We start from the raw sequence: 26,297 nt of genomic DNA, 5'->3' as shown, positions 1-26,297 counted from the left end.
GCTTAAGATAGTGGAACATTTATTGGAAAGTAGTCTAGGTGAATGTCAAAGGCATATTGGGGCAACAGGGTTTGTTATTGTCACATTCGTGACAATTAGGGATGAGCCTGATGTTGGAGTTGAACGTAAGTTCGACTCGAACATCAGGTGTTCACCCCTACGCCGAACATTATGCGGTGTTCGTGGCAAATTTGAAAGCTGCGGAACCCCGTTAAAGTCTATGGGACACTAACATGAAAAACCAAAAGTGCTCATTTTAACCTCCTTGGCGGTATGATTATTTTGGATTTTAGGTGCTGAAAGCGGTACAATTATTTTGCATGGAAATTTGGCATTTTATATTGTAGGTCTGTAAATCTTAACAATAACACACTTAAATCTGTCCAAACCAGAGTCTAGTAGATATCCCGGGTATGATAAAGTTTGAAACACAAAAACATAAATTATAATATAATAAATAAAAATAAATAATTAAAAAAAATAAAAATAAATAGTAATAAAATACATTTCCCCACAATTCACTATCGCTCAATTCTGCAAGTGTTCTAATTTACTATCGCTGTTTTCTAGCTGGTCTAAAGCCACTTTTGACGTAAAGGGACACTTTTTGGTTGCTATGGACAATCTCCAGTTTCCAGGCAGAAAGAACAGTGTATATCATGTAAAACTGCATGCAGGGCATGGGCCAAAGCACTGGGGACAAAAGGGATGTGAAATAATTTCATACAGTACTGTAATCTGTAAGATTACAGTACTGTATGTGTTATGAATTTTACTTTTTTTTTTAATTTGCCGCCAGGCTCCGCCCCCGTGCGTCGCGCCGCTCGCAGGGAACGGAGCCTGGCAAGGAGAGGCTTCGGAGGAGGACGGAGCCCTCGGACACTGCGGGGGACATCGCAGGATCCCGGGGACAAGGTAAGTAAGGAGGCACCAGGATCCTGCGATGTAATCCCGAGTGTGGCTCGGGGTTACCGCTAATGGTCCTGAATTTTAACCCCGAGCCACACTCGGGAAAACCGTCAGGGAGGCTACAGGCTTATATGCAAATTATTGTCATAAAAAGTGTTTGGGGACCTGGGTCCTGCCCCAGGGGACATGTAAAAATGCAAAAAAAGTTTTAAAAAATGCATTTTTTTCAGGAGCAGTGATTTTAATAATGAGAAACAATAAAAATTAAATATTACTTTAAATATCGTGCCTGGGGGGGTCCCCTTAGTATGCCTGTAAAGTGACGCAGTTTTCCCGTGTTTAGAAAAATACCACAGCAAAATGACATTTCTAAAGGAAAAAGGGTAATTTAAAACTGATCGTGGCTGTAATGAATTGTCGGATCCCGGCAATATAGATAAAACTCCTGTCCATTATCAGGCCCTTTGGGTCTGGTATGAATATTAAGGAGAACCCCGCACCAAAATTTAAAAAAAAATTGCGTGGGGGTCCCCCAAAATCCATACCAGGCCCTTCAGGTTTGGTATGGATATTAAGGGGAACCCTGAACCAAATTTTTTTTAAATGACATAGGGGCCCCCCAAAATCCATACCAGACCTGGGTCTGGTATGGATTTTAAGGGGAACACTGCACCAAAATCTTTTTAAAAATGGCGTAGGCAGGCGACTAAATCTTCCTCCCCCAACATCGCTGCCTTGGAAACTAACTATAAGGTGCTAACCAGGTGGTACTTGGTCCCTTCCAGGATACACAACTTCCTCCCTCAATACCCACCACAGTGCTTCCGAGGTTGCAGTATGGATGGTAAAACACCTTCACATATGGTGGGATTGCCCTATAGCACAAGCCTTCTAGTCGGAGATTTTCTCAATCCTATCAAAGATGTTTACTACATCCCTAGCACCTGATCCCACTGTTGTCCTCCTGTACAACAAACCCGAGGCCTTGTCCCATTGTCAATTTAAGCTACTACTATATGTCACAACAGCTGTCAAACAGACCATAGCAAAAGCCTAGAAATCCCCCTCCCTATGTGCACTCGCAACAGAATCACCCAATTGAAGCAACTCTATTATATAAAGTTCTTAAATACGAGAAGCTCTGGAGCCCTTGGGTGACCCATTTTTTACCCCCGGGTTTCGTCAAAACCCTGTTACGCCCATAGCCTTAACGCCATGCCAACACACCCCCATCCTTCCCCCTCCCCTCTCCTTTTTCTCCACTACCCCATTTCTTTCCCCCCTCCACTCGGTCTCTAGACTCCCCTTTTTTTTCTCCCCCACAGCTCCCCACCCCTGCTCAAACTCTTCACCCCATATGTGCCCACATCTTCTACCATAGCCTATTTGCTGTCCCCAAATTTAACGATTGGGGATAACACAGAGGTTAGAGGCTGGACCCCTCTTCCCCCCTCCCCCCAAATTCCGCACTGCTTTAGTTAACATACTCTAAGCCCATATCGTACTCGCTCACCTCGATGTAACCTTAATAACCCTCCTTGCCTTCTCTTATTTGTCCCTCTGTGATGTTTTTCGAAAGTTAATTAATGTTACATTAGGCCTGCTTTATACCAAAGACCCTGACAGTGTCACTCTCACTTCTATGCAGAAATATTTTGTTCCTTTCATTTCATTTGTTCGACTAACTGCTCAATGACTAAATGTATTGTCTTCCCCTCATGGCATAGTTTGCTCCCAGTTGGGGTGCCTAAGGGTGCTAGACAATACTCCGCACCATACCCTCAGCCTCTAGAAAGGCCTGTGATATCTGCAGTCTATGATTTACTATAAACTTATCTCCTATACCTTTCCATGTAATACCTATTACTGGCTTTATTGATTGTAGGTTATACAATCGTTAAATGACAGGAGTCACTTTGGGACAAGTCCTAAAAAATTTTTTTTAAAAATGTCCTGCAATGTAAATCCATCTTCGATGACAGCACCCAATGGACCAAAAAAAAATGCAACAACTCCGTCTCCATAGGAGGCGTCCCGCACACTGCAGGCTTTTCGCTTTGACAGCTGTAATATAGCAGAGGGCGGGGTCATCCGGTGATGTAAGTCGGTGACCTCGCCCCCCTCTGATGCCTCGTGACATCAGAGGAAGGCGGTGTCACCAGTTTACGTCACCGAGTAGCCCCACCCTCATATCAATAACAGCTGTCATTGCGAAGAAGCGTCAGTCGGTGGGAGCATCCCATGGAGGTGGAGCTGTTGAGCTTTTATTTTGGTCCATCGGGTGCTGTCATTGAAGATGGATTACATTGTGGGACATTATTTTTTAATAAAGGACTTGTCCCAAAGTGTCATTTTTACTATTTTTGACACTTTTTTGGTAAATTGGTAGGGGTACAATGTACCCGATACCCATTCACATGGGGGGGCGGGATCTGGGGTTCCCCTTGTTAAAGGGTGCTTCCAGATTCCAAAATGCCTCCCACCCACAGACCTCCACAACCACCGGGCAAGGGTTGTGGGGATGAGGCCCTTGTCCCCATCAACATGGGGACAAGGTGTTTTGGGGGGGGCCCAAAACATCCTCCACAAGTTGAGGGCATGTTGCTTGGCACGGTTCAGGGGGGGCACTCTCTCGTCCCCCCCTCTTTTCCTGCGGCCTGCCAGGCTGCGTGCTCAGATAAGGGTCTGGTATGGATTTGGGGGGGACCCCTACGCCATTTTTTAGGGGCGCAGGGTTCCCCTTAATATCCATACCAGACCTGAAGGGCCTGGTAGGGATTTTGGGGGGACCCCCATGCAATTTTTTTTTAATTTTGGTACGGGGTTCCCCTTAATATTCATACCAGACCCAAAGGGCCTGGTAATGGACGGGGGGGGCCATGTCGTTTTTTTCAATGAGTTTCATCTATATTGCCGGGATCTGACAATTCATTATAGCCGCGATCAGTTTTAAATGACTTTTTTTCCTTTAGAAATGTTATTTTGCTGTGGTATTGTTCTAAACACGGTTCTAAAATGCGCCACTTTACAAGCATACTAAGGACACCCCCCCGGCACGATATTTAAAGGAATATTTCATTTTTATTGTTTTACTTTAAGCATTATTAAAATCACTGTTCCTGAAAAAATTTCAGTTTTTAAAACTTTTTTTTTGCATTGATACATGTCCCCTGGGGCAGGACCTGGGTCCTCAAACATTTTTATGGCAATAACTTGCATATAAGCCTTTAAAATTAGCACTTTTGATTTTTCATGTTCGTGTCCCATAGACTTTAATGGTGTTTGAACAAATTTTTTGCCTGTTTGCAAGTTCTGATGTGAACCAAACCGGGGGGGGTGTTCAGCTCATTCCCAGTGACAATAGAGAGGACTGAAAGGGTCATGAAAAAAGCCCCCCCTTGTGTTTTGCAATCTAATACACGACTGTTCCTTTAAAAGTTATAATGTTTGCGGATTTAAGTAAATATATATTGTTGTGTAAGATGGGTCTTGTGTTGAAAACGAGACTAGACATTGGGAAGTGACGTTATGTGTCATAAGATGATCTACATTTATATCTGTCTAGGTGACATAATGATATTGTGACATTGTGACTGACATTGTGATTGGTTGATGTAATTTGAACATGTACCCCTATTGGTAGAAGGTGGTCGGAAACGCCCATATTTTATCCAAACAGAACACCATGCCGGGGATAATAAAAGTGGATAAGCACCGTGTTGTGTGAATTATTCATATACGCTATCTCCTATGCATAGATATATTTGGGTATGAAGCAACGGAATCGACTGGTGGTAAGGTAATTAGATAACAGTCAGGACTGAGTGATTAAAGGTGAAATTGCATTTTTCAGTCTACTGTACTGATAAGTGTATGAGTATTATCTGAGGTAGTAGTATGAAGCCATGCCTGATAGGGTCTATTTATAAAAAAATATGTTGGACGAATGTGACAATCTTTCATCCAGCCACTAAAAATTCTGGCCATCATTTAACACACTGATTTCCTATAATGATCAGCTCCATCTAGTGGACATAATTGGGTATTTTTACCTCAATCAGTAAAAATAGCACAATACCACACTATGGCCACTAGATGGAGCCAAAGAAAACACTGTATAAAATATATATATATATATATATATATATATATATATATATATATATATATAAAACCAAAATTTGTTATATAACTAGGTGAATGCTGGTCACATTCGTTCAACTATTTTTCTTTTAAACAGACCTCTAAAGGCCTGTACACATGATATGAAAATCAGAAGTAAATTTTCGTTCGACAAGCTGTCTGACGATTTTGGTATCATTAGTACGGTGTTTGACAGTCGATTCTGATTTTTTTGTATGACAAAAGCTGGATATGCAGACAATAAAATTTTTGTCTGATGTGACTCAACATCCGATTTTCGTACAAAAAAAAAAATCGTAAGAGTAAGACTACGTATGCTCAGAAACTAAAGAATACATACAAAACTATTCAACACATTACACAACTTCTTACATTGTATTCTGTCGTATGAGAATTTTCGTATTGTGAGTAACCTCTTTACTTTCGACAAGAGACTAGCATGCCACAAAAAATAGACGTTTGGTCGTCCGAAAATCTAAGTGTGTGTATGAGGCTTTAGTGTGTGTGAAATCTTACACCACAAAATGTACTCAGCCAATGAAAAGTAATGACTCCATTTTTATTTCTTTACTGCTATCAATGGTCAACACAATACAACACTTCATCCATGTCTTTGGTGATCTCTGATCTCCTTATGAACTGTTTCTTACATGATGAAGATCAGCCATGAAGTATATCTGAGGTGTATATCAGGGTGTGCTTCTTCCCCACATGAGACCTGTGATGTCCTGCAACATTCATATAGAAGACATTTCCCACACTCAAGGTACTAATACACCTCAAGGGTTGTGTGGGATCCCTGATGTACAAGAAGACAGGACTACAGTGAGGAACAATTCCCTCACTCAGGACAGGAAAGTGGCTTCTCCCTCATGTGAGATCTCTGATGTCTGCAAAGATCAGACTTTTGTGAAAAACATTTCCCACACTCAGGACAGGAATACGGCTTCTCCCCCGTGTGAGATCTCTGATGTGATTGAAGATGGGACTTACGTGAAAAACGTTTCCCACACTCAGGACAGGAATACGGCTTCTCCCCTGTGTGAGATCTCTGATGTATGTAAAGATAGGACTTACGTGAAAAACTTTTCCCGCACTCAGGACAGAAATACGGCTTCTCCCCCGTGTGAGATCTCTGATGTATGTAAAGACTGGACTTCAGTGAAAAATATTTCCCGCACTCAGGACAGGAATACGGCTTCTCCCCTGTGTGAGATCTCTGATGTAATTGAAAATGGGACTTACGTGAAAAACATTTCCCGCACTCAGTACAGAAATACGGCTTCTCCCCTGTGTGAGATCTCTGATGTGTGCAAAGACTGGACTTCACTGAAAAACATTTCCCACACTCGGGACAAGAATACGGCTTCTCTCCTGTGTGAGATCTCTGATGTCTGTAAAGATTGGACGTGCCTGAAAAACATTTCCCGCACTCAGGACAGGAATACGGCTTCTCCCCTGTGTGAGATTTCTGATGTGTGTAAAGACTGGACTTCTGTGTAAAACATTTCCCGCACTCAGCACAGGAATACGGCTTCTCCCCCGTGTGAGTTCTTTTATGGACATTAAGTTTAGATTTAAAATGAAAACCCTTCCCGCACTCTGAGGTAGTCGGGTTTTCTCCTGGAATATACTGTGTGATGTCCTCATCTTCTACGTTCCTGTCTGGAGACAAAGTGAGACAATCCTCTGAGGTTTTCCTCATCTCCCGTCCATCTACTAAAATAGAGATAAAAAGATTATTACTAGACATGAGCAGATTGGTTCCCCTAAACCAGGACTCCGCCCACATCAGGCAGCTTTGTCTCTGAGGATCTTACAATTCCCCCCTCAAGGTAACTAGTAAATGGGTCCTCTGATCTCCTACCAGTTCATTTCTTTATTCATGGACCTTAGTCAGAGAGTGAGGAAACAACGAGTGACAGTGATGAGGGGATTATAGGACGAGTGTCCCCACCCCCTCTATCACTCATTGTCATCTTCCCAACACAAGAAGTCCTGCACTTCCTTATTTAGTCCATGATTTAGTCATGAATAAAAGCGGGGCTGAGCCCCACCAGAGGTCAGAGAGTGAGGATGGGGGGAGAACAACCAAGATGAAGACTGGACTGATCTTGAAGACCACCATCATTGGGTTATTAGCTCCTCCCTCATTATCACTTTCTGTTTAAGGTTCCAAAGTTTGAGGATGTTATCACATTATTATCAACATGTAAAAGTCTGTGTGCCAGTCAAATCAGATATAAAATGTCCAGCTGGTAGGAAATGGGTGTAACAGAAGAGAATACATATTATGTTTATATATAGCAGTGGGTAGAGAGGAGAGAGTAGAAGTCAGGACCAGTGGTGGCTGGTGCTCAAAATTTCTGGGGCAGCACAAACTAACATCACTCCCCCCCTTGAGAGATGAACGGAGGCGATTACCCGCACCCCCCCCCCCCCCCGCGGGAGACAAATGGTGGCCATAACCCGCCACCCACCTGCCACGGGAGAAAAACAGCACGATCCCCCCATTAAACACTGTGAATGATGCCTTATCTTATGGAGTAGGGGTAAAGAAGAGCCAGGGCCACTCCGGCAAACACACAGTGGGACATTCTCCTTCCGGCCGCATAGGAACAGGAAGTCTGTCCTAAAGAGACGATTGGCCTAAGACTCCCTGGCCAATAGGGGCTTCCTGATTGGCCAGGAGGAGGATCAGTGTGTCAATAGCAACTATTCATTCGCTATTGTCACACAAGTGGGTGTGCTCAGGGTGCAATGCCCTGCGTTCCTGAGCCCACCTTTTTTTAAAGCCTATTAAAGGCTCAGGCTCTAATAAAGAAAAAAAAACCCCATTGGAATCCATGTGTCTGGCGCCCTGCATGTAGATTAGGGGGCCAGACACATGGATGGGGGTCAGCACCCCTTATGGAGTGGCCGCCACTGGTCAGGACTATGTAATGTACAACATATTGTACAAGATACAACAGATAGGACTATATAGTATCAGAATGATGTAATGTACAACATAGAGTATATAGTGCAGGGGTCAGGAGTATGTAATGTACAATATAAATTATACAATGTAAGGGTCAGGACTCATAATATTGGTATTCAGTAATCAGTAGTGACCTAAATGTTCACATGAGACAAGTTGCAGAGGTCCCACACCACTGCCTCCCATCTCCTGAGACTGAATACATTGTTTCTATGTGTTTATCAGATGATGGGGGATCTAGGTGGACCCTCCGTACTGCTCTCTCCTTTACAATAAAGTCTCCTCTTACCCGGTGATGTGAGGGGCGGCTGATTGTCCATCATGATGTCCTTGTAGAGATCCTTGTGTCCTTCTAAATACTCCCACTCCTCCATGGAGAAATAGACAGTGACATCCTGACACCTTATAGGAACCTGACACACACAATGATACAGTCACCATCCAGACACATCCCTTGTCTGTTACTGGATAATGTCCCAGAATTCCCAGCACCGCTCACCTCTCCTGTCAGCAGCTCCATCATCTTCTTGGTGACTTCTAGAATCTTCTGCATGTTGTGTCTTGTAGGGATCGGGGATGGAGGTGGGGGGATGGTGATGGGATTCTGGATTCTCGAGGATCTTGTGCTCATATTATGAGATCTCCTTCTTGTCTCATTTTCAGTGGATTTCTTCATTATTACTGTACAGTTCTGTGTTATACAAAGATAAATATCACTCTCCCATAATCCCTCATTTCTGTGGTCAGCTCTATATTTATTCTCCAGGGATTGGCCACAATGTTCAGCAAAGGACAGACATCTCCATCCAATGATATGATTACAATGTGGTCAAATTTATACCCATCCTGCCATTGGACTATTTAGGAACAGTTATTTGAGGTATACCTGCATTGCGCCTTTTTTACTTGTCCTTTGGTCAAATTTATAGATCCTTCTAGAAGTCATATAATAGAGTCACTAATGTTTCACTAGTAAGACTCACTGACCCACCAGGAAATGCTTCCCATGGATTTAGTGGTCAGTGGGCGTGGCATGCTGGTAATCATGGGTCTCACTGATTGGACTAAACCTGACATTGTTCTCTTCTATACCCAATGTCGCCATCTTGTGCTATAAACAAATATCAGAGTATGTACACTTCATGTATTCATAGTACTTGTGTGGATGTTGTTATTGATTAGAACAGCTTTCTCAATCAGGAGTTCTGCTGCAATTCACCATTGTGGAGGATGTATATCTGTACAATGCACACTGACAGTGAGTACTGACAAGGCACATGGATACCCCATGCCACCCTTATAGTTCTGGCTACTATGATATCACTGAAGAGGGTGGATCGGGACTAGTGGAGGACGTGCAGTGTGTGAGAATCATCTTGTCTCCCTCTCTCGTCAGTGGCTATTGATTCCAGCAGGTGTGGAATGCTGTAGTGAGATGAGCACAATAGGTTAACTGTGTACAGCATACCTGTACTCCCTCTAATCCTAACTGTACTCCACTGATCCCCACCACCCCCTCGCTTCTGTCCATCCAAGGTACTTGTGTGTGACATCACTTGGGATGGATGAGAGAGGAAAGCTGGCTGGGATCAGCACACCATAACAGACATGTACAAGCAGCTTCCCTGTGCAGCTCTGCATGTGGAGGAAAATAAACACAACCACAGACCCCCTGTGCCCTCTCCTGGTGACACCCCTGTGCCCTGACCTGGTGACTCCCCTGTGCCCCGACCTGGTGACTCCCCTGTGCCCCGACCTGGTGACTCCCCTGTGCCCCGACCTGGTGACACCCGTGAACTGACCTGGTGACACCCCTGTGAACTGACCTGGTGACTCCCCTATTCCATAACCTGGTGACTCCCCTATTCCATAACCTGGCGACTCCCCTGTGCCCCGACCTGGCGACTCCCCTGTGCCCCGACCTGGCGACTCCCCTGTGCCCTCTCCTGGCGACTCGCCTGTGCCCTGACCTGGTGACTCCCCTGTGCCCTGACCTGGTGACTCCCCTGTGCCCTGACCTGGTGACTCCCCTATTCCATAACCTGGCGACTCCCCTGTGCCCCGACCTGGAGGCTTCCCTGTGCCCTGACCTGGTGGCTCCACTGTGCACTGCCCTGGTGACACCTCTGATTTCTGCCCTGGTAACTCCCCTGTGTTCTACCCTGAGCTCTGTTCTGGTGACTCCCCTGTGCTCTCTCCTTGTGACTCCCCTGTGCTCTCTCCTTGTGACACCCCTGTCCCCTGCCCTGGTGACTCCCCTGTGCCCTGACCTGGTGACTCCCCTGTGCCCTGACCTGGTGACTCCCCTGTGCCCCGACCTGGTGACTCCCCTGTGCCCCGACCTGGTGACTCCCCTGTGCCCCGACCTGGTGACTCCCCTGTGCCCCGACCTGGTGACTCCCCTGTGCCCTCTCCTGGTGACACCCGTGAACTGACCTGGTGACACCCCTGTGAACTGACCTGGTGACTCCCCTATTCCATAACCTGGTGACTCCCCTATTCCATAACCTGGCGACTCCCCTGTGCCCCGACCTGGCGACTCCCCTGTGCCCCGACCTGGCGACTCCCCTGTGCCCTCTCCTGGCGACTCGCCTGTGCCCTGACCTGGTGACTCCCCTGTGCCCTGACCTGGTGACTCCCCTGTGCCCTGACCTGGTGACTCCCCTATTCCATAACCTGGCGACTCCCCTGTGCCCTGACCTGGTGGCTCCACTGTGCACTGCCCTGGTGACACCTCTGATTTCTGCCCTGGTAACTCCCCTGTGTTCTACCCTGAGCTCTGTTCTGGTGACTCCCCTGTGCTCTCTCCTTGTGACTCCCCTGTGCTCTCTCCTTGTGACACCCCTGTCCCCTGCCCTGGTGACTCCCCTGTGCCCTGACCTGGTGACTCCCCTGTGCCCTGACCTGGTGACTCCCCTGTGCCCCGACCTGGTGACTCCCCTGTGCCCCGACCTGGTGACTCCCCTGTGCCCCGACCTGGTGACTCCCCTGTGCCCTCTCCTGGTGACACCCGTGAACTGACCTGGTGACACCCCTGTGAACTGACCTGGTGACTCCCCTATTCCATAACCTGGTGACTCCCCTATTCCATAACCTGGCGACTCCCCTGTGCCCCGACCTGGCGACTCCCCTGTGCCCCGACCTGGCGACTCCCCTGTGCCCCGACCTGGCGACTCCCCTGTGCCCCGACCTGGCGACTCCCCTGTGCCCCGACCTGGCGACTCCCCTGTGCCCCGACCTGGCGACTCCCCTGTGCCCTCTCCTGGCGACTCCCCTGTGCCCTGACCTGGTGACTCCCCTGTGCCCTGACCTGGTGACTCCCCTATTCCATAACCTGGCGACTCCCCTGTGCCCCGACCTGGAGGCTTCCCTGTGCCCTGACCTGGTGGCTCCACTGTGCACTGCCCTGGTGACACCTCTGATTTCTGCCCTGGTAACTCCCCTGTGTTCTACCCTGAGCTCTGTTCTGGTGACTCCCCTGTGCTCTCTCCTTGTGACTCCCCTGTGCTCTCTCCTTGTGACACCCCTGTCCCCTGCCCTGGTGACTCCCCTGTGCCCTGACCTGGTGACTCCCCTGTGCCCTGACCTGGTGACTCCCCTGTGCCCTGACCTGGTGACTCCCCTGTGCCCTGACCTGGTGACTCCCCTGTGCCCTGACCTGGTGACTCCCCTGTGCCCTGACCTGGTGACTCCCCTGTGCCCTGACCTGGTGACTCCCCTGTGCCATGACCTGGTGACTCCCCTGTGCCATGACCTGGTGACTCCCCTGTGCCATGACCTGGTGACTCCCCTGTGCCCTGACCTGGTGACTCCCCTGTGCCATGACCTGGTGACTCCCCTGTGCCATGACCTGGTGACTCCCCTGTGCCATGACCTGGTGACTCCCCTGTGCCATGACCTGATGACACCCCTGTGCCCTGACCTGGTGACCACCTTATGCTCTGCCCTGGTGACAACCCTGGACCCTGACCTGGAAACTGCCCTCTGCTCTGCCCTGCTGATCCCCCTGTGCTCTGCCCTGGTGACCCCCCCCCCCTGTGCCCTGCCCTGGTGACACCCTTGTCGAATTTCAGTTGAAGATGAAATTTGTGTGTGCATATCCCAAGTTCACCCAGAATCTAGCTTCTATGCAGAAAAACACCAGCCTAAGTTTGATATTTAGGAAGTAAGTGTAAATATTTATTCTATTACTTAATGATGTTTCTAAAAAGAATTATTGTTATACCAACAGCTCGCTAATCACACTGATGTTCCGTGAGGTGTTAATCTGAAAATAATTTTAGGAGTTTCCCAAGATCTCAAATATTTTGCCAAGGGTTTCTCAAAAGACAAAAAGGTTGAGAAACACTGGATTAGAAGAACATCAGAAGACTTAAAGTGACTCTGAATACATCCCAGTGTACAGCGGAGTCAGATTTAACCCCTTCATTACACTCACCTCTCCAGTCAGCAGGCTGAGGATCTCCAGGGTGAGGTTCAATATCGTCTCATTCCAGGGAAATTCCTTCCTTACATTCTTCATAAAACTCAAATTCTGCTGATTGTCCATCATGAGGTCCTTGTAGAGATCCTTGTGTCCTTCTAAATACTTCCACTCCTCCATGGAGAAATAGACAGTGACATCCTGACACCTTATAGGAACCTGACACACACAATGATACAGTCACCATCCAGACACATCCCTTGTCTGTTACTGGATAATGTCCCAGAATTCCCAGCACCGCTCACCTCTCCTGTCAGAAGCTCCATCATCTTCTTGGTGACTTCTAGAATCTTCTCTATGTTGTGTCTCTCAGGTTTTAGGGAGTCACGTGGAGTCACTGTGATGGTCATATGATCACCTGACTTCACAAGAGGAAATCTCTGCTTTGAGGAACCAATAAAAATATTGTGTTAGAATCCCGGAATCCTCCTCACCCCTCCGGTCAGGTCTGTATTTTATTAATGCAGATAAGAGTGATGTCATGTAACCTCCCAGAATGCTCTTCATCTCTCCGGTCAGGTCTGTGTTTTATTAATGGAGATAAGAGTGATGTCATGTGACCTCCCAGAATCCCCCTCACCCCTACGGTCAGGTCTGTTTTATTCATAAAGAGTGATGTCATGTGACCTCCCAGAATCCTCCTCACCTCTCCGGTCAGCAGGTAGATGATCTCCAGGGTGAGGTTTAGTATCTTCTCAGTCATGTGACTCCGGTCCTCCTCCATCCTCATTGGTGCCGTCATTTGATCTATACAGGTCTCTTTGTAGATGGATAACTTTGGGAAATGAAAGTAAGAATTATTTGGATGGTATTGGTCACACAATAATAGGTTGTGGATAGGATGGGGGTAATATGAGGGTTGCTGTACATATAAGAAATACTCCCCCATGGGAACACATTCAGTCTGGACTTGTTAGCGTCTGATTTATTTTTTAGCTCCTGGGACCCTCTTGGCCTGCCAGATAAGAAATTCCCTTTTCTATGTTGGGTTTGTTGGTTTCTGAACTGGTTTTAATTAGTATTAGATCTGCAGACAAGGAATGAAATTTGCGATTCTTCCTTTGACGTGTTTGCTCTGAGGCAGTGCTGTGAGGACAATGTAAAGTCATCATGTCGAGGAAGGGGAACTTGCTGACCTTTGGCCGGAGTTTCCGGTTAATCAGGATAATTGCTAAAACTCTGGCGGCAAGGCTCCAATCTCCAGCAGCCTGCTGACTGACAGAAGTGATGTCACTGTCACTCTCTGCAGTAAAAGAAGAGATTGGATTAGATAGCAGGCGGATGCAGCTGGTGGAGTACAGAACTGTGGGGGAGGAGTCTGTTCTGTACTCTCCTATAGCAACCCAGTGTGGGTAGGAGGACAACAATAGGGAGGGGGGGGGGGAGGAGTTTGTTCTCTTGGTCTATTTTTGACCTGCAACATATTTCTTGACCAGTGATATGGTGAGGTGAAGGCTTCCTTCACTTGCTGGCAGGAGTTCTCTAAGGAGGTCAGAAAATTAAGTGCAGGCAGGGTGGGAGGACCATCAGAAACCAACAGCCCCTATGAGCCCTAAAACCCCCTCCTACCTCAGAGCCCTGCAGCCTGACTACCCTCTCAGAGGCCCCCACAGCCCCTCAGCCCCACTAACCTCTCAGAGTTGTTCAGCCCTATTACTTTCTAGGAGGCCCCTAAAGTCCTTCATCTACACTTCCTCCTCAGGGTCCCAGAGCCCTTCAGATGAAGTAAACCCTCACATGCTCTCAGAGTCCTTTAGTCCCACTACCACCTCAGCTCCTCTAGTTTACTCAGAACCAGTGGCAGAACTACCACAGTCGCAAAGGTCACACCTGCGACTGTCCCTGGTGTTCCACCAATGTGGGAGCGGGGTGGGGTGGCACCAAGACAGCAAGAACGGGTCCTGCTGCTGAAGTAAAGAATGCCAGGATCAGTGGAGTCTCCCCCGGTGATCGCCAAGTAAGATTGCTGAGAACAGGGTGTGCAGCACATTCAGTCTTTGCAGAGTCCCCTTGCTGTCCCTGATCTGCCACCAATGTGAGCACAGCATCCTCCAACATCAGCCAACTCCTCACCCCGCTCCTCCTCCCCCAGATACAAGCTCAAGGTTCTCCATACTGAGTGGACTCTGCGCCCTGTGCCGGCTCTGAAGGACCCATCACTTATGCCAGCTGCAGCACCCAGAGCCTGGTGAGTGCCTGTATGTGGTGTGGGGGTTCTCGGTGTGTGTCAGATCTCTGCACATCTCAAACTCCTCCCCTACCTCTACCAGCTGCTCTCTGGAGTTTCTGTCCAGCCCTCTGCCCATGCTTTTGTCCCCCCCAACACCTGGGTGCCCCTTCCAGAGCTGCCCATATAAATGGCCCTTCATCTACCCCACCCATTCCTATCCATCCTCCTCATCTCATTCCTCTGCTCATACTCCCCTATGACTGGCACCCCAGTTCAGACCCCTTCCCCTCCATTCTTGCACCTTATCCCACCCTTTGTCATCACTTGGGAACTTTAGTGGCGGCATTGTGGCATGTTTGGAGCTACAGAGAACAAAGTGCCTCACTGGGTGCTGCAGGAAGCAATTGGCTGAAGTCAGCCCTGTGCATGTGATTGGTGGAGCTGAGCCCTGTGGTGCGATCAGAGGAGGTGAGCCCTGTGCGAGATGGGTGGAGGTATAGATGAGGGAACTACCAGGTTGCAAATTTCACACTTGTGATCGGGCTCTGGTGTTCCAATACTATGGGGGTTAAAGACAGCAGGAAAGGGTCCCACTGCGGAAGTAAAGGGCCATGGAATAAGTGGCAAGGGCCCGGGACCAGTGGGTCAGGGGGGCCCTTCATGGTTTCTTGCACCAGGGCCCTGAAGGTTCTAGTCTACCTCTGCTCAAAACCCTCAGTATTTTCCTCCCTCTGACACCAATGATGGAACATATTCTTCATGACAGGCTGGGGAATGTTTTCTTCCTCCTGACCAGCAATATACAGTAGGTGACCGCGATATTGTGTCAATCTCGCCGCACTTCTCGGCGAGATTTGACACCTACGAGCCCCGTCGCAGGGGCCAGCGCCGAGATGGCTCACTCATCGGGAAAGGAAAACGTTGTTTTCCTCCCGCGATGAGTGACAGGCAGCGCTGACAGCTGTCTAGTATGAATCCTGAGGCGGGAACACCGCGCCAAATTTTAAATGAAAAAACCGGCGTGGGTTCCCCCCTCGGAGGCATACCAGGCCCTTAGGTCTGGCATGGATTGTAAGGGGAACCCCCTATGCCGAAAAATCGGCGTGGGGGTCCCCCCCAAATCCATACCAGACCCTTATCCGAGCACGCAGCCCGGCCGGCCAGGAAAGGGGGTGGGGACGAGCGAGCGCCCCCCCCCTCCTGAGCCGTACCAGGCCGCATGCCCTCAACATGGGGGGGTGGGTGCCTTGGGGGAGGGGGGCGCCCTGCGGCCCCCCCACCCCAAAGCACCTTGTCCCCATGTTGATGAGGACAAGGGCCTCTTCCCGACAACCCTGGCCGTTGGTTGTCGGGGTCTGCGGGCGAGGGGCTTATCGGAATCCGGGAGCCCCCCTTAATAAGGGGGCCCCCAGATCCCGGCCCCCCACCCTGTGTGAATGAGTATGGGGTACATGGTACCCCTACCCATTCACCTAGGCAAAAGTGTCAATATAAAAAAAACACACTACACAGGTTTTAAGAATAATTTATTAGTCAGCTCCGGGGTCTTCTTCCGACTTCGGGGGGTCTCCTTCCGACTTCTCCCGGTGTTCGGCCTCTTCTCCCGGGCCCCGCCGCTATCTTCTTCCAGCTCTATTGCCAGCGAGGGGCCCGGTCTGCTGCCGCTGTCTTGTCGCCGCTGTCTCGCCGCCGCTGTCTCGCCGCTTCTTCTCTTCTTTTCTTCTTCCCCGATGTTGACACGACGCTCTCTCCGGCTCGAATGCTGTGTGCGAGCTGCGGAGCCATTTATATAGGCGGTAACCCCGCCCCCTTACGACGTCATGGTCCCAGCATGCGCAGGGACTCTGGGGCCACGCCCCCTTATGACGCCAGAGTCCCTGCGCATGCTGGGACCATGACGTCGTAAGGGGGCGGGGTTACCGCCTATATAAATGGCTCCACAGCTCGCACACAGCATTCGAGCCGGAGAGAGCGTCGTGTCAACATCGGGGAAGAAGAAAAGAAGAGAAGAAGCGGAAAGACAGCGGCGGCGAGACAGCGGCGGCGAGACAGCGGAGACAAGACAGCGGCAGCAGACCGGGCCCCTCGCTGGCAATAGAGCTGGAAGAAGATAGCGGCGGGGCCCGGGAGAAGAGGCCGAACACCGGGAGAAGTCGGAAGGAGACCCCCCGAAGTCGGAAGAAGACCCCCGGAGCTGACTAATAAATTACTCTTAAAACCTGTGTAGTGTGTTTTTTTTATATTGACACTTTTGCCTAGGTGAATGGGTAGGGGTACCATGTACCCCAAACTCATTCACACAGGGTGGGGGGGCCGGGATCTGGGGGCCCCCTTATTAAGGGGGGCTCCCGGATTCCGATAAGCCCCCCGCCCGCGGACCCCGACAACCAACGGCCAGGGTTGTCGGGAAGAGGCCCTTGTCCTCATCAACATGGGGACAAGGTGCTTTGGGGTGGGGGGGCCGCAGGGCGCCCCCCTCACCCAAGGCACCCACCCCCCCATGTTGAGGGCATGCGGCCTGGTACGGCTCAGGAGGGGGGGGGGGCGCTCGCTCGTCCCCACCCCCTTTCCTGGCCGGCCGGGCTGCGTGCTCGGATAAGGGTCTGGTATGAATTTGGGGGGGACTCCCACGCCGATTTTTCGGCATAGGGGGTTCCCCTTACAATCCATGCCAGACCTAAGGGCCTGGTATGCCTCCGAGGGGGGAACCCACGCCGGTTTTTTCATTTAAAATTTGGCGCGGTGTTCCCGCCTCAGGATTCATACTAGACAGCTGTCAGCGCTGCCTGTCACTCATCGCGGGAGGAAAACAACGTTTTCCTTTCCCGATGAGCGAGCCAGCGCGACATTCACAGTACCCTGTCGCCGAGAACCAGCGCGATGGTATCGCGCTGGAAACACAATCTCGCGGTCAGGTACTGTAAGGGGCTCTATGCTCCATACTCCTCACCCCTGCACTCCATCATTGTGTTGGCTACATATTGCAATGATTGCCCATTGGCTGCCTGTGTAGTGTAATACTTGCCCTTTGTAGGCCATGTATGGTCAGGATGGTCAGTGTCTTGTCTATTTATTGTCAGTGCGGTTTGTTTAGCAGACCATATTACTAGAATTCATCTCCAAAATGAAGAGAATGTTCCCGCCCCATAAATGGGGAAATGCTCTGACCCCGAAGGGGTTAATCTACAAATAATAAATGTTCGGGCAGTGCTTGTACTATGGACAAAATATCTGAATCCACAACACGATAGTTCCAATAACAACAGTCAAACAACTCCTGGGGTAACCTGGCAGCATTTACTCTGAAAAACCCCCGGCTGTAGATGACTAGGTGTGCTGGGCCCTGTTGTCCCACAGAGTTCATGGTGCCTGTGAACCAACAAATGCCTCCATAGCAGTAAATGGAGAACACAGACATAAGGAGTAGAAGCGCTAATCCACTGCCAGGGCCCTCCACTGATCTCACACACATGGCTCACCCCTCCTGATCACTTCCCGCAGTGCCCAGCGAGGCGTTTTATTCTCTGTGACCCCAAACATGGCACAATGCAGCCACTGAGGTTCCCATGTGATGACAAAGGGTGGGATGAGGGCGCCTTTCCTAACCTGGTGATATCAGACGTGTTTGGATTGGAAAATGCCAATCTTTGTCCAAGGGGGCTATTGGCAGATGAAGAAGTCCTAAAAAAAACGCTCCTACCCCCACCCAGATTCCTTAACAATTTATAGCCCAGAATTACATCTTCTATATCGTCATATCACTAAATTCATACAAAACATTGTTTATAATAATTAATAACTGGTAAAACAATATAAAATACTATAAACATAAAACAGATGAATCAAAAGCAAACAGCTCAATATCAATATTCAGTCCAGCCGGAACAATTGTATTCAGCTGAAAAATCTATTTTGATTCCCATTTGGAAAATTCCCCCTCTGCATCATCATCTCATCCCCCCAAAATCCAGTCCCTTTCAGTCTCCTATTGTGAGACTCATCATAGTGTCTCTGGAGGGGCGCTGATCATTCCTGTGTAAAATCTTACAGAAATCTTCCCTAATCCCAACCTTTAATTATCATTTCATTCCCCCCACATACAATGTCTGGAACCGACATTTACTGACATCAATAACTCCCCTCGTGGTACAGACCATAAATTCCCTCATTGTAATATTTGGGGTTATTCTACATTTCCACACTATATATGTGTGTATCATCATCTGCTGGAGATAAAAGACATCACAGTGACTATGGAGGAAGAGGACGGACATGACGGGGGGTTACTGGGTGTACATAGAAAATAAGATCTTATTACCTCCTCTACTGCCACTTCCAGTAATGTCTTCTAGTCCCTGCCACATGGAACTTCCTGTCTTTGTTCCATGTGACTGCCTGTCTGTACCTGACATCACTTCCTGTTTATACCTGACATCACTTCCTGTTTGTACCTGGCATCACTTCCTGTTTGTACCTGACATCACTTCCTGTCTGTATTTCATAGAACTTTCCTGGATATGAGTGAGATCACCATCTTGTGGAGTTCAGAGGAACTGCAGCCCCAAGAAACGTCTCATAGTAACCACTCATGTAAATGATCTACCTTACAGGAATACCACAAGTTCAAATATAACATAGATACAGTTCTTATGCATCCAGTTGTTTAAGAAATATATTTTTATTACATATAGAAAAGTCCTAAAGACACAGAACACAAGTTAACAACAAATGTATAGCTAATAAAATAGACACCCCCCAAAACAAATCCTTTTGGTTAAGAAAATGCAAAAATACATCCAAAAGGATACAAATACATATCACTCCACTCATAATGAAGATGTTAAAGGGGTATACATTAAGGTGAAAAATCTTCTTTACTGCAGCTGCCCCCCAGAGCCCCCCTTATACTTACCTGAGCCCCATAATTCCCGCAACTGGAACGAGCACACCATCTCCGGCCGGTGTCTCGTGTCATGATTGGATAGATTGATAGCAGCACAGTCGTGTCCTGATTGGATAGATTGATAGCAGCGCAGCCATTCAAATCCAATGACGCGGGAGCGCTGGGGGGCGGAGCCAATTCCTGCTGTCTGTGTCAACAGACACAGCAGCAGGACACGGGAGTGCGCCCGCATGGGTGTCCTGTCGGAGAGCGCTTCTCCAGGGGGACACTAAGGAAGAGGAGGAGCCAGGAGCGCTGCGGAGGGACCCCAGAAGAGGAGGATCAAGGCCACTCTGTGCATAACCAACTGCACAGCGGAGGTAAGTATGACATGTTTGTTTAAAAAAAAAAAAAACTGAACCTTTACAATCACTTTAAACATAAATTGCAAGGATGTAATGGTCACATAGGAATGGGGGTGGAGCAATTTCAAAGTAAGAACACTTCCTATGAATACTTATATAAATATATAAATATAAATAAATAAATATATAATATAAATATACTTATATTATATATAATATATAAACTGGGTCATCCACTTCATCCATAAAGACATTGTGATTCCAGATCTTCTAGATCACATAGAAGGAGGACTCATCGAGGATTTCATACACTTGTTTGGAAGGATAGAAGAATCCTCAGAAGGGATCATGTAGGATGACAGGAAAGTCTCCTGACTGGTGAGATCATCCAAACAAAGAAAAGCCCGGAGCAAAGCAAATGAAATGACATAGGCTGAGGGCTTACATGACTGGGGAAACAGGGTAATAGTATCAGGAGAGGGAGTGTATCAGGTTGGTGCTGGGGGGAGGGGTTGGAGAGGAGATAAAAGGGAGGCCCCTCCCTATGAGTCATCACAGTTTTGGGAAAAGTTCAGCAGAAGCATGTCAGAGGTGGAGCAGCTCTTGGCCCAGCTCAGGGAGGAAGCAGCGTTTCAGGGTCTCCGGTTGGCTGCAGGACACTTTGGGGCTTATTCTAACACGAACAGCAGCAGGTGACATTACAGGGGGGGAGGTAGGGCAATCGGGCGTGTAGGCCCAGGCCGCTGGAGCGATTTTCTCACCGGACTGTCACTCTAGGCCACAGCGTCAGTCGGGGGGGTACCCTGTCAGGGACTCCCGACGGGACCCCCGGCCTAGTGGGCAGCAGCGCGGGATGGGGGGAGTCCTGTGCGGTCTCCCCTCCAGCACAGGAGGTCACCAGGAGGACAGTCTGGGGGCTTCGGGGCGGCATTGCGGCCTACTAGGCGGTGGAAACAGGAGGGCACGGGCCCCGCCCCTAGCGCTACGTCAGTCGGCCTGAGGCCTACCATTGAGGAACAAAGCAAAAGGGGTTCCCGGGCTTTCTTATGCACCGCCAAGGGACCTTAGGAGGAGCAGTGGGGGACAGCCGGGGAGGACTTCCAGGCAAGCGGAGGCCAGTAGGACTGAGGCCCCACACACTGGTCCTGGTAAGGTCGTCCAGAAGCCGGTGAGCGGGTACGCAATGCGGGGGGGGTTCGGAGGTCAGCGGAACCATCGGCAGCTGGTGCTGTTATGACTGGCGGGCTCTCATCAGAAGAGGAAGAGGGGTCTGGACAGAGGTCGGCAGGAGAACTGGGAGTCGGAAGAAGAGGCTGCTCCCCCCTCCAGCAGTGCAGTGCAACGTCGTTGGAAAGCAGATGGTCGGCTGATGGGGCAACTCCTGTGCAGCCCGGTAAGTCACCTTTACACTTATATCATGAGGGATTGTCTGTTAGCATAGGGCAAGAGGGCAGGACAGATGGGTCCGGCGGGAAGGACGGCGGTGGCTGAGGCAGCTGGGGGGGCTGCGGGGTTACTGGGTTTTCTTGATGGGACATAGGAATTGATGCAAAAGTTGGGGCATGGGGATAGAGCCCCCGCTGGGCCGGTGTCAGCCTGGGTCCCACCAGCAAGAGTAGTCGGCCAAGCCATTTTGCTGGGGGGTGCGGTAGCTCCGGTAGTTCCGGCCTTGACAACATGCCTGTCACAGGTAACACAGGTGGGGTTACGCAGGGGACGACCAAGGTGGTGGTGGCGGGGGAAGCTGCGGGCAGACAGGAAGTCATCAGACTAGCTGGTTCTGCAAAATGCGAGGTCTATGTTTACTATGAGGGGCCATTGGGTGCACACTTGAAGCCTGAAGTATGAGAAAAGATGTGGTAGGGTGAGTATGCGGAGATTTTTTCCCTGCTGCAGTTAGCAAAAATTTAACTTGGATAGGGTTAAACCGGATCATTCAAAGGAGGACGGAGAGAAGAGGGGATACCGGTTGATCCCGACGACATTTGCCAACTGGCTACAGGAGTTTTACCATCAGTGCAAGGGTGAGTGGGGAAAAAGAACCCCCGAATACTGTTCGGCACTCTTTTGTTACTAGGATTTGATAGGGGAGGTGGATAGAGCTTACGGGGGCACGGAGTGGCTGAGGTATGTTGAGCATTTTCGTCAGTGGAGAGTTATCCGGCCGGCGTTGAGATGGGACCATAAGGACATCAGCCTGTGACTGTGCTTGAGGACGGCTGCGTGGGCTCCGCACCAGTTAATTTTCAGGGGAGGCCGGTGGACTTTCGGCTCAGGGACAGGCGGCCGGCAACAAAAAAGGAGTATGCTGGCAGTACAATGCTAGGACCTGCACGTTCAGAGGGATGTGCCGGTACAAGCACTAGTGTTCAGGGGTGGATGGTCTCATCAGTCGTCCAGAGGTTGCAAGCAAGGAATAGGTCAGGCTGGAGAGGCTGGACACAAGAGGGAGGACCACAGTGATGGTGAAAAGGATGTGGCCGTTTTCTCGGTAGGTATCCGGATTGGAAAGTGGCTCAGTTGCGGGATTCAGGTTTCATAGCTGGCGTTAGGATTCCATGTATTTTAGAGGTGATTCCATGGTGTCTTGCACTTTGTGATCGGCCATGCGACAGCCAGATGTAGTTTCTGAGGGACTTAGTAGGGAAGTTGCATGGGGTCGCATGGAGGGCCCCTTTCCGTCTGCACTGTTTCGCTGATTTGGTAGTTTCCTCTTTGGAGTAGTGCCAAAGTAGGAGCCCAACAAATTGAGGTTGATTCACCACTTTCTTTTCCAAAAGGGGGTCGGTTAATGATGCCATTGACCAGGAGACATGTTCGGTGAGTAGTACATCGTTCGCTGCTGCGGTGGGTTGGGTGCGTCATTACGGCAAGGGGGCATTGATGGTGAAGGTGGAGGTGGAATCAGTTTTTCGGCTACCCCCAGTTCACCCGGATAGCTTCCGGTTGCTGGGGGTGTCATTGGAATGATTAATTTTGCGTCGTCCAATGCCCACCGATGTGTTGCTATGTATTCCTGTGCACTGTTTGAGCAATTTAGCTCAGTTCTGGGAGGGGTGGTAAGGGATGTGTCGGGCGGGAATTCGATCATCCATTACCTGGACGATTTCATTTGCATGGTACCAGCTTCTTCCAGAATCTGCGCGGGGCTCCTGGCTACGTGGGAACGCAGAGCGGACCGGTTTGGAATTCCGGTGGCACCTGAGAAGACGGGGGGGCCTAGCACGGTCATCACGTTCCTGGGCGTTGTCTTGGACTCGGGTGCAATGGAACGCAGGTTGTCGGTAGATAAGCTGGCGAATTTAAAAGGGGATATTGCAGGTGTGATTGGTTTAAGCGTGGTCATCACGTTCCTGGGCGTTGTCTTGGACTCGGGTGCAATGGAACGCAGGTTGTCGGTAGATGAGCTGGCGAATTAAAAGGGGAAATTGCAGGTGTGATTAGTTTACGCAAAGTCAGCTGCGAGTACTGCAATCGTTCGGGGGTAAGCGGAATTTGGCATGTCACATTCGGCCAATGGGGGCGGGTTTTTCTATCATTGGTTTTTGGCAAGTACAGCCGGGATCAGGTCTCCCACGAGCGTTGTGCGCTTGGTTAAAGCGCACAGGGAGAACTTGAGGGTATGGCATACCTTTTTTGTTTGGGAATCCTTTCACGCACGGGCTCTATGGATTTTAGGGCCCGTTAGCAATTTTGACATGGAAATTATTACAGATACTGTTGGCTCTACGGGTTTTGGGGTTTTTTATTCCAGGGTCAGTGGAGTGCTGGACCATGGCCGTGGTCATGGCTTGAAGCGGGAGTTAGGAAGAATTTAGTGTTGCTGGAATTGTTTCCGGTGGGGCTGGCAGTGAAATTGTGGAGTGCTTCGTTCAGGGATCTGAAGGGGATGGAAGGAAGGGCTGGTGTTTGTTCAAAAGGCTGGTGAAGGGTCAGCTGGCCTGGCAGTTCGTTTACTGGTGTTGTATTTTAGGTGAGGCTTAGGGAAGAGGGGTTGTCCACTCCTGCTGTGAATATGAAGTTAGCTGGTTTAGCTTTCCTATTCAAATTGCAAGGTCAACCTGATTTCACACAAGATTTTGGGGTGAGACGGGCGATTAAGAGTTACCGGCGATCGGTGGCCCGCAGGGATGCCAGGAGACCAGTAACCTTTGTCATGATGCGGGGTATGGTAGCATATTTGGGGGAGTGTGTTGATCTGAATACCAGGCCATCTTGTTCAAGGTGGCCCTTTTCGTTAGCGTTCTTTGGGGTGTTTCGGATAGAGGAGTTGGTCAGTCCTTAAAAAGGTTCATGGGGGAATTGGGGGTCACGAGGTTATATGTGGAGATGACGGGTTGGCTTTATTTTTGCGTAGATCGAAGACCGATCAAATGGGTAAAAGGGAGGTCAATACAGGTGCTCCAGTGCCAGGATCACTGCTGTGCCTCATGTAGATGGATCTTGTCAGGCTCTTACTTACCAGACCGGCGAGTCCAATCGGGCAGAGGGTAGGCTCCCTTACGCGTCCGACTAACGGCCCCTGGTAGAGTAAACAGAAGGCACGAAAGTACGGAGTGGTATGAGAGCCTGTATGCACAGTCCAGGTACTGCAGGGTAACAGATGAGAAGGCTGAAGCTGGCTGAAGCACAGGCACAAGACGGAGCAGGTTAGTTAGGAAGCAGGCTGGGTAGACCACAGACAGGCAGCTGGAGTCCAAGGGAACAGGCAGACGGATGGTCAGGAGGCAGGCCGGGTTCGGTAACAGACAGACGGCAAAGGTACAGTGGAGCAGGCAAGCGGATGGTCAAAACAAGCAGAAGTCAGGTACAGGCAGAGTTCAAGGAGAGATCCAGGAGACAAGGCCGGGTCAGCAGGTAATCAGGAACGGTTCGGATACAGGGTCAGGCACTGGGACAACTAGCTGTTGATCAGGAGCACTGGTCACAGAGGCACGCCAGCTTAAATGCATCTTTTGGCGCCAAACGACGTGCACGCGCGCGCCCCAGCACACACAGGCGCGCACCCACCAACGCCCACGCGCGCGCCCCCGCACGCCGGCGTGCACAGCAGGACGACCCTGGACACACACACCAGCACCGCGAGGAACACGCACAGCAGGGTCCACAGGAACGCGTGCGCCAACGCGCGCCGACGCGCCCTGGCGCACACCGCCGCGAGCACCCTGCCCGCCGAGGTACGCTCTCTGACAGTGCCCCCTCCTCAAGGGCAGCCTCCGGATGCCCAGCTGGGCCAACCTGGTTGCATGAAAGTCCTTGAAGGCTTGTAACAATTCATCGGCATGGAGATTGCTTTCAGGCTCCCAAGAGTTATCCTCGGGTCCATACCCCTTCCATTTAATGAGGTACTGGAACTGATTCTGCCTCTTTCTACAATCCAGGATTGCCTCGATTTCGAATTCCTCCTCATTGTTGACCATAACAGGCTCCGGTGGCTTGGCTTTACGATCAGAAAAGGAATCAGGAACAACTGGTTTCAACAATGATACATGAAAGACCGGGTGAATTCTAATGCCGCATACACACGGTCGGACTTTTCGTCTACAAAAGTCCAACGGACGCCGACGGACTAAAGCTGGCTGGTAATCCGATCGTGTGTGGGCTTCTCCGGACTTTCAGCAGACTTTTTCAGCCTCAAATCCGACGGACTTTAGATTTGAAACATGCTTCAAATCTTTACGTCGTAACTACGCCGGACCCAGAAATCCGCTCGTCTGTGTGCTAGTCCGACGGACAAAAACCCATGCTAGGGCAGCTATTGGCTACTGGCTATGAACTTCCTTATTTTAGTCCGGTGTACGTCATCACGTACGAATCCGTCGGACTTTTGTGTGGTCGTGTGTAGGCAAGTCCGTTCATTAGAAAGTCTGCTGCAAGTCCGCCGAAAGTCCGCCGGAAGTCTGTCGGACAGGCTGTCGGACTTTTGTAGACGAAAAGTCCGACCGTGTGTACGCGGCATAAGGGACTCCGGCAGATTAAGTTCATAAGCGACATCATTCACTTTTCTTTTCACCTGAAAAGGACCCATAAACTTAGGTCCCAATTTTTTGGAGGGACAAGCCAATTTTAAGTTACTTGTGGATAGCCACACTTGGTTACCAGGTTCAAGGACAAGTTCTCCACGTCTCTTTTTGTCAAACATCTTCTTGAAGGATGCCTGGGACTGAGCCATGGTCTCCTGCAAGATCTTACAGTTATTAGAAAAGAACTCCATTGTTTCAGTTACCGCAGGCAGGGTACATTCCGGAATAGAACCGGGAAGGAAGGAAGGGTTGAATCCATAATTGGCAAAGAAAGGAGTCTGATTGATAGCTGAATGTAGAGAGTTGTTGTATGAAAATTCAGCGACAGGTAACAGGGACACC

At 49.6% G+C, this 26,297-nt stretch overlaps 3 protein-coding genes across 3 annotated transcripts in view; 1 reads left to right on the top strand and 2 right to left on the bottom strand.

Moving 5' to 3' along the window:
• Positions 1-26,297, top strand: part of LOC141121836 (uncharacterized) — a 963,509-nt gene that overhangs the window by 772,536 nt on the left and 164,676 nt on the right. The window lies entirely within an intron of this gene.
• The window catches only part of LOC141121842 (uncharacterized), a 297,848-nt gene that overhangs the window by 155,116 nt on the left and 116,435 nt on the right, over positions 1-26,297 (bottom strand). The window lies entirely within an intron of this gene.
• LOC141121879 (uncharacterized) overlaps positions 5,639-26,297 on the bottom strand; it is a 173,439-nt gene continuing 152,780 nt past the window's right edge. Inside the window, exons 3-6 of the mRNA XM_073611636.1 lie at positions 12,471-12,674; positions 8,532-8,723; positions 8,322-8,445; positions 5,639-6,771 (exon numbers count right to left, since the gene is read on the bottom strand). Of these exons, the coding sequence (XP_073467737.1) occupies positions 5,894-6,771; positions 8,322-8,445; positions 8,532-8,723; positions 12,471-12,635 (1,359 nt within the window). The 5' untranslated portion in view covers positions 12,636-12,674 and the 3' untranslated portion in view covers positions 5,639-5,893. The remainder of the gene's footprint in view (positions 6,772-8,321; positions 8,446-8,531; positions 8,724-12,470; positions 12,675-26,297) is intronic.

Source organism: Aquarana catesbeiana, unplaced genomic scaffold (genome assembly GCF_042186555.1).
Source record: "Aquarana catesbeiana isolate 2022-GZ unplaced genomic scaffold, ASM4218655v1 unanchor233, whole genome shotgun sequence".
In the NCBI taxonomy this organism is placed as follows: Eukaryota; Metazoa; Chordata; class Amphibia; order Anura; family Ranidae; genus Aquarana; species Aquarana catesbeiana.
Note: the sequence above shows the minus strand (reverse complement) of the source record. Positions and strands in the feature narration are given on the sequence as shown.